At 49.3% G+C, this 8,653-nt stretch overlaps 2 protein-coding genes across 2 annotated transcripts; both read right to left on the minus strand.

Annotated features, from left to right (window-relative positions):
- Nucleotides 1-708, minus strand: BP5553_10698 (uncharacterized protein; the record flags this gene model as incomplete). The annotated part of the gene is made up of 1 exon (XM_032019321.1): nt 1-708. The coding sequence occupies one exon, from the start codon at nt 706-708 to the stop codon at nt 1-3; it is 708 nt and encodes a 235-aa protein (XP_031864533.1).
- Nucleotides 709-1,181: 473 nt separating this feature from the next.
- On the minus strand, nt 1,182-2,643 carry BP5553_10699 (Cyclin; the record flags this gene model as incomplete). Its single annotated transcript, XM_032019322.1, has 6 exons — nt 1,182-1,282; nt 1,335-1,622; nt 1,678-2,061; nt 2,111-2,232; nt 2,283-2,485; nt 2,599-2,643. The coding sequence occupies 6 exons, from the start codon at nt 2,641-2,643 to the stop codon at nt 1,182-1,184; spliced, it is 1,143 nt and encodes a 380-aa protein (XP_031864534.1).
- Between the last annotated feature and the right edge of the window lie 6,010 nt (nt 2,644-8,653).

Consider the following 8,653-nt stretch of genomic DNA (forward strand, 5'->3'; position numbering starts at 1 on the left):
TCACTCTGAAGGGTGTTTCGCCCAATCACGCGTATCCACTCCACTTCTATTCCCACGTAAGGGCTGAGGGGAGGAAGCGATGCGCCGTGGTGGCTCGAAATCGGGTGGTACCGGATTGGAGCTCAGCGGAATGGTTGGAGTGCGTTTTCGGGGTGGTGGAACCGTAGTGTGGCTTGTAGCCACTATAAGTTCGACTGACCAAAACGAATTTGCATTATTAGCAAGTTGAGTAGCCGGGCGAGGCGGTAGAGGCGGGGCGTTCTGTCCCTTATCCTCCGGCGCATTCTTCTTGCTCTTATCCAAGGGAAATTTCGCCTTCATGGACTTCCAACACCCACGTGCCGCTTTTCCCCAATTGTATGGACGGTGACCTTTATTTCCTACGTTAGAGGATGAAGGTCTTCGCTCATCTCGTTCCGTTAGCTGAGTGTTATCAGTCATGAGTGGTGCGCCACTATGAGCTGAGCCATCCTTTGAAATATCCTGTGGACCGCCCTTTGGACCAGCCGTTGATCTATCACTTGAACTATGAGATGGCTCATTAATCGAATAGCCACTTGAATAATGCGTTGGCTCCTCAGGAATATCTTCGGGGGACGCCGCTAGTTGCGTCTTATATTCGCCGTGCGGTCTAGACTTAATACTGGGCAACGTAGCATTAATATTGTGTCCTGGGGTGAACATAGTGGGTTGATTTCCTCGGTCCATATGGTCTTCTGGATTGAATTTCGTAATGCGATGTAAAGTGTGGTGAGATTCTAGGTGGAATAAGCGGTACTAACTGCTCACTGACGAAAGCGGAAAGTATTTTGGGAGGTTAGGTAAATGAATTCAGGAAAAATTGGTGCTCCAAAGTATTATAGAGGAGTACTAGTCTATCTGTATTTATAGAGAACAAAGAACCACGGAAATATAACATTGTTTAGTCATCAAGAGGACAATCAACAAAGAGAAGATACAGCTTCGCCGCCTTAAGAAACCAGGCCGGTCATTGCATAACTTTATCTTTTTATGTCACTAGATAAGGGCAATGAACAAAGGAACTATACTATTGCTTTGCGGAACTTTTGCCACGCCGCCCGCACATCAAATTCAGCTGTCGGAGGCTATTTATCGAATAGAGCAGTCAGAAAAGTTAGTACTGTGTAGCAATGTGTAGCAATCGTGTAGGAACTTTAGGATTAATAGAAGTCGGATGCGGTTGAGAACATATTCGGGGTTGGCGAGGGGCCAAACGCTGCTTGCCTGCGTGGCGGAAAACCAGAAGCTGAGCGGTGAGCCGCTAGGCATATCAGCGGCGTAAATTGAATATAAGCCCGCCAATAATAACTTACCCCTTGAACGCATCAAAGGCCTACCGGCGCTGGTTCCAGATATGCCAGCCGGATTACTAACCTTGAGACCAGCACTCATACCATAACCAGCAAAAGGCGATCCACTACCAACATTCGTATTAATATTGCCTAGCGGCTGTCGAGGTGATGGCCTTCGTTGAGATATCTGGGCACTGGAGCTGCTACCATTCGGCGGAAAATTGGCGATACCTCCTCTTGGTGTAGGCTGCTGGCCGCTTGGCCCGAGTCGGTGTCGATGGGTTGAGAGTTCTTGGTCAGATTGGTGTGCTCAAAATCAAGTTAGTTTCACAGCATAATATCTAGATTATCCAGTGATACATACGCTGCATACCCTCCTGGCTGCTGAACAAAGTCCAGTTAGCCTCTCTGTTTCCATCCATCCTATGTTGGGATGCCACATTGTGTGGAATACTTGTAGGACCTGAATACTGCTGGCTGGATGTTTGCTGGGGCGCAAAGAGAGGTGGAGGAGGTGGCCTCTGGTTTGGATTCCCTATTCTGTCAGCATACCGATTCGCAGCAACGGAGGCCTGGATTGTGTCGTCAACAGCGTCGGAGGCTGCATTCTGCACCTGACCAAGCATGGACCGGCGCTTCAGCTTATCGAACATTTCCTGTGTTTGCAGGTGCTTGCGAGTCTTCTCGCGCATAGCCTGGGTGAGATCCTCGTTCTTGCGCCTCACACCGTCCAATTCAACCTGGAGATCTAGGACAGCGATCAGCCTAGGGGATCCAAACTTCCGTGGTGGACCTACTCGAGATCTTGCTACGTAGATTTGAGATCTCAGAATTGGCATCATGAATTATCTTGTCCATCTGGAGATTCAGAGCAGAATATTTCTCTGACAGGTTTTTGGCCAAGTACTCCTGATAGATGCTAAAACCAGTCAACGACTGGTAGAACGTAAGGATGGAAGTTCAGCCCACATCTCTTGGGTTGCCTGATATGCCCACCAACTCAATGCTCGTCCAGCACACTCCATTATAATATTCGGGTTTAGGCCGCTAAGAACGCTGGTCTTATAATCTTCGGTAGGGTTGAGGTTCGTGACGACGACATCGTCTGGATTTTTGAGTTGGCCGTCGCAGGCAGGGCACACAGGACATAGGCCTTCGCGGGCACCAGAGAGCTGGCATCGATTAGAGCAGTCAATACAGAAGACATGGCTGTCCAAATGTTAGCGATGAAAAGGCTCGGTGGCATATGCTCCATTGTTAGGGTGTTGGAAGGTGGGTAAGGTACCTGCAAGTTGTGACTACTGCGTGGCCATTGAGTTCTTTGCGACATTTCAAATTGTTGCATCGCAACGTCACCTCCATATTATCAACAACAGCACGCTCTCACCCGCCAGCTTCCAACCTGTGTCCCGTCTAATGAGGCGGCGGAGGACAAACATGCGGTGATGCTGGTCGAGCATATACGGCGTACCTACCAGATAGGTAAGGTACCTACAGTAGGTACCTTATTAGCTATCTCAGGTAGCTATCCGAAAACAGCATAGCGCCGTTTTACGTGCAACTTGTACCTTCTTCCAACATTTAGTTGTCAGCATCGCTCCCAAACCCTCCCTGCTCAATGCTGACCCGTTGATCGCAGCATATTAGTATCTTCAGCCCAGACTCTCTGGTAACGCCTGACAGTACGGCGGGCCCCTCAAGTGAGAGAACATGCCCGGAAAGGGCATCTAGAACTGCCAAGACGAGGTGTCTAATGCAAGTTATATCGTGCTGGCGAGCCTGCCAACTAACTGCCACAAGCAACAAGAAACGCCATAGCTAGCATGCAAACCTGACTTCAGACATACTTTGAGAGAATCAGCACAATTCGGATCTACAGTATTCAGTTTTGGTTCAATATAGAGTTAGGCCGTCCCTCTATACCTGTCTCTTATACACATCTAGATGTGTATAAGAGACAGGTGTTAGGGCAGAGAAAAGATATATGCACTCCACGGCCCAAAATAAGAATCAAAGAGGCTTCTAGATTTGTTTCGTCCCACTGTTGACTGAATGGCATAGCTTAGATTGTGTTGTATTTCGAATGATCGGGCCAGGTTGTTATTTCTCCACCCGATGAATGTTCAACACAATTTGGAACCTGATAGAATATGAGACGGTTTGCATTAGGATAGTTTCGCTTTCGTTTGGTTGAATTTCGATCAGTCGAGTGAATAATTTCTGCCGCTACTTCATAGAGCAGCCCCAAGCACTTTCCTTCTGAACTCATAAGTCAGTTTTGTCAGCCAGGAATTCTAGTCGATCATGACTCTCTCTATGCTACTAGCCCTTGGATGAATGTCTTCTGTCGCTGTCTGCTAAGTGTTACTTGCCTATTGTGGTTATGTTTTGGGCACTCAAAATGATATTCGCAATCGTTTTACTTCATCTTTAGTCACTTACCTCATTTTGGCCTTCGCTCGTTATGGGATGGGGCTCCAGTTTTAGGGCTGAAATCGTTTTCAAGAACCACAAACGCAAAACTGGATAGTTCTGTCAAACTCTTTTAGATCAACCGCAGGCTTTGTATGCCTCGCCCCTCTTGTGCTGTGCAAAATCTGTATCTGAATATCTGCTGGGCTTGGCTCATACCTGAATTCTCTCCCTTTATATCAGCTTTCCTCTACTGCCTATCAAACTATACGTCTAGTTAGAGACATCAACTCGCTTGGTCTATCTATCTCATTATAGATTTAGGGTGCTAGCCTACGAACTTCTCCTGTTGTTATTCTACCTATCTAAATAAACTAGAAGTTTGATTTTAAAATGCATCGAGTGGTGGCACCGTGATATCGTCTGGGGTGATTTCAAAAGTTTAGTCCCTTGGATCGATAAATGGGAGCTTGATAGTACGGCTTTTCTGTTCACTTTCGCGGATTATTACCAATGGTGTTGGTGTCTGTGTCAGTGCACAAACTATGCAGCCTTGCTAAATCATCGTCCTGGTAACAGGGGAAGGTTGTTGATGAAAAATGTTAACGAAAATGAAACTGTTGAAAGAACTTTGCGGATGATGCTAATCCTATGGTCAGTGGGAACCCTCGATACATGCTTATAGTAGAGAAAATTTATTAGTATTCGCATGCTAGACTCCAATGCTATCTAACTTCCTCGTATCCTCGAACTTGGTCAGTCAAACATGACTCGTTGACCCGGAATAATTTATCCGTCGTTTCAATTCGTTTCAAGTAAGTTCGATGTGTGTTGTTTACGCATACGAGCTCGATACTAAGTTTCCTCTGTCTCAGACTACTTACCCAGCGACTTCTACTATCATAACACAAGGTTTTATTTCCGACACCATGCACAAAGTAAATCATACTTGCTTAGCCTTCGTTTTGAATATATTTGATTTACAATAAATAAATCAATCCCGATTTACAAGCTGGACAGGGCTAACAATGCTTAGTTAAGCCCACGAGCCCAATATGAGGAATGTTTTATCGAGATAATCCCTGGAATCAATATCTTGTTAAACGGCTTCTATCGAGCTCTTGGCCTCAAGATTAAATTCAGCAGTAGACTCGCACGTCGTCCGAGTCTAACATCAGCTCACGGTTCAAGGCCAGAGCCGTCATGACCTATATTTTAATTATCGGCAGCATATTCGCACAGCATACCATGAGTTCTCTGTCAGCAGGACTCATTATCATACGAATCTAGCTCCTGGTGACGGAGATTCTACAACCAAACTACGTTTGGAGTTTGAGGTTGGATATATCAGAAAGTCTCAATAATATAATGGCTTACAGACGGCTATCAGCTACCACAATTTGTAATCCTATCAAGTTCTATCCGAAAGTTCCAGTGCACGAACATCTACGCTCAGTTATAATCGTTATGGTACGGCCTGGGAAAGAGCCTCAGCGGGGTCGAAATTATTATGTTATTGAAGAGGATCCTGTTATGACACAGGAAAATGCAAGTGTTGCGGGGCGTTTACCTTACCACCTGCGTACTGCTCTCGTTTCGAACTCGAAGTTTGAATGGGTCTGCCACTGCGTGGTTATCACATGGAGTCAATGTTGCTTGTAGTTCCCAAACGATCTCGGATGGCCGTCATCCTTACTCGATACCAGAACTACGATAATATGATATCTGACGACGGGAAAACATAATCCTCGTTTGCCCACAATTCGATCCCGATTGCAGTAAAGAGGATAGGGACCTTGTCTCCTCGGTCTTCATACGAGATGCATATTCCGCTAAACATGGTTCTCCACGTCCATCGAGCCAGATACCATTTCCCACCAGGCGTCGACTCCATCAGCAGATTCCCAAGGAGCTTATGACATGACTCTACCTCAACTTCGGGCGAAGCGAGAAGCCAGGAACAAGAAGTTGATGCAGGTCTGCTTATTTTCGGTCATATGGTGAAGCACATATTGAGCGCCAAGCAATTACTGGGCGTCTTACGATAACTGATTCGCCGGATATATTGCTGAGGGCTTCGGATAAGCTGCCTGAATGACCGCCGCGCGGGTAGCACAGAGGCTTAAGATAGACGCATTAAGAGAATGAGGCCAGCTGTGTATGGCCGTGTCTGGTCGTCAACGTTGGGCGAAGTCAGTTTGAATTCTGATCTTGGCCTTTCCCCGCGTTTTGACGGTTTCATTTTTCCTGCGCAAGAAGCTACCACCAGCCGCATCGCGCACCGCGCACCCTGAGCACCGTTGCGTGCCACACTGCTTCACAGCGACAGTGCTTGATATGCAGCCGAGGGTCCTGGAGCTCGTATGACCAGAACGGGAATGGCTGGGCTGATTGGATTTTCGGTGATAATAATGGTCAACGTCGACAAGTCCTGTAGGAAGGACATGTACCGATGCTCGGTACACGGAACGGGGGGTACAAGCAGCTAGTAGCTACTACCTAGGTACATGTACTGTACCTACAGCACCGTTCTTCAGGAGAATCGACGCTACTTCGTACAGAGCGTTTCCCGTGCCTTGAAGCCTTGCTGCTGGTTTTTAGTCGTGGCTAAGATATGCTTCGTATTGGCCGGGACGCCTTGGCGGGACAACAAAAACCGTTTCGGCACTGAGATCGTGAGATTTCTGCGCCGCAGCATTCAACGCCAGCAGACGCCATCTTCTTCCCGCCAGACATCCGCTCGTACCTGAAGAACTTACACCATAACGCCATATGTTCTAGAAGGCGGGGCGGGGCTACCAGTATCAGCCCGGATGCAACGGGCAAGCTACTCGAGAACCAGCTGCTAATCTCTAGAAGCGACGTGCTCATCCCTCATTATTCATGTGCAAGCTCCACTGCTCCCACTTATTACGACGGGAACAGTGTTTAGGTTCGGGGACGGGCAGCGCCAGCAGCATCGTGACGCTCAACGAACTGTACACCGTTAGGCCCTCCCCCTCTAATGCGCACGCTTAGGTTGGTTCCTGCTGGACCACGGATCGCAATTTTTGGGAGAGAATGCGCACTCCAGGACGCAAATACGACGTCCTTTTGCTCGTGCTGGCATTGGGTACATGCAGTCGGATGTTTATTCCTACTTGGCGGGCCAGCTGATACTCCCTAATATAGCACAAGACCCAGAATTGTCGAAGATGAACGCCATTTAATCAATTTCCCAGCCTCCTCTGAGGCTTCAAGGTCAGAAAGCTTATGCGGCGACTGGTCGGCGCGCAAAAGCGGCGGGACGATTTCGCTGGCTGGCTCGGTCGGCAAGCGCCTTTAGCACCCCTTGATAGGGCTTGATGGCCGTCGGTCCATTTGGTCGAGTACGGTGACAAGCTTTCGGTGGAATCGATATTTCGGGGATGGTGAGTGGTGGCGATCCTGGCCTCAAAACGTATAGCTACCATGGTATGATATCAAATTCTCTGCATGACATGACAAAGGGCGGGCGGGTGTCGCGTAGCGAAGTCGCCTTGATGAACTGATCGCTTTCCTCGCAACCCCAACCCGAGCTGAGTGCTCGAGACCGGCCTGGCTTCAAACGTGTGGCTCTGGACGTCAATAGTGTGCACTGTGAAGTCTATATGTTATGATACGAGAGGCAAGTATATTACTCTGGACGCCCAAACGGAGATTGCAGGTCGGCGCACACGTGGCTGTCGACGTGGACGAGGCAACAGAGTTGCTGGAAATAGAGCACTTTGCACTATCGGCGACCCTGAAATATTGTTAAGGTGTCACAGTGTGCTCCGCATCCGCCTGGAGGGTTGGCGGTCTCAAACACAGAGGCCGTGGCCCGCAGCGCTGAAGGGCGGGCCTGGCAGCAGATCCTTCTCCGCCATTGCTCCAACTACAACTCTGCTGGGCCTCATGGTGGTGTACAGTACTTTGGAACGCATGAATTTTCCGAGTGTGGGGAAGTACCTAGGAGGTTGGAAGTTGGAACAGCAGAATTATACGAAGTCCAACAGCCAGCAAGCAGCGCGCACCTTGCAAGCACCTTGCAGCAGTACTTCGTACCTCTCATCAGTCGCCCGCCAGATTATTGCGGGAGAGGGGAGAGATGCGCAAGAGAAGAGAGGGATCATGGATTTACGGAGGCTACAGGGACAGACAGGGAGTCCCCCTCGTCCAAGTACGCATTGACTGGTTCCTCGTCGGGCCATTATGGATTGGCGTCTTATGGGCGGGGATCCCGCCGCCAGCGATCAGATGAGAAAGTGACAAGTGACATGGCCCAGGGGCGGCTTGAGGACGGCTGTCTGGAAGCCCTGAAGAAGGAGCACTAGAATTCTGAGCCGGTGGCGGGCCCAGTGCCGGTCTTTACTTGGTACCGCGGTCACTCGCTATGCACTACGAGCCTGCTATAGTGGCTAGTAGCTGGCAGCTACAGGACAAACTCCAAAGCAGTGGCTACAACTATAGCTATGCCTGGGTTACTGCACGCGGGGCAGTCCTGGGCTGGGCTGCACTCCGCAAAGCTGCATTGTAATTTTTCCAAGTCACGAACACCCCCCCAAGATGGGCCATCAACTCCCCTGCAATCTCCTCTTTTCGCCATACTGTTGCCAGTCGTTGGCCCCCCTTCAAACCTCTTCACGAACTCTGCCGAACACCTTGCTCGGCCACCCTCTTCCCTAGGCAACTTGTTACAGTACAGGGCAAGCAGCGGCAACCCTCCCAGCTTTAGCTCCAGCTCCAGCTCTAGCACCTCTTCCACTATTCCCCAGTTTTGTCAGGCCCGTCCCTCCTTTCCCTTGGATCCCTTCCCCAGCTCTATCCCGCTACCCCTGGCCCCCCACGAACCACGATTGTTCACCGGCATCCACCACCTCATCTGGACAGTCCATCTCACGATGACCCGGTCCCGCACCCGCTGCCTT

Source organism: Venustampulla echinocandica (genome assembly GCF_003357145.1).
Source record: "Venustampulla echinocandica strain BP 5553 chromosome Unknown scaffold_18, whole genome shotgun sequence".
NCBI classification, from domain to species: Eukaryota; Fungi; Ascomycota; class Leotiomycetes; order Helotiales; family Pleuroascaceae; genus Venustampulla; species Venustampulla echinocandica.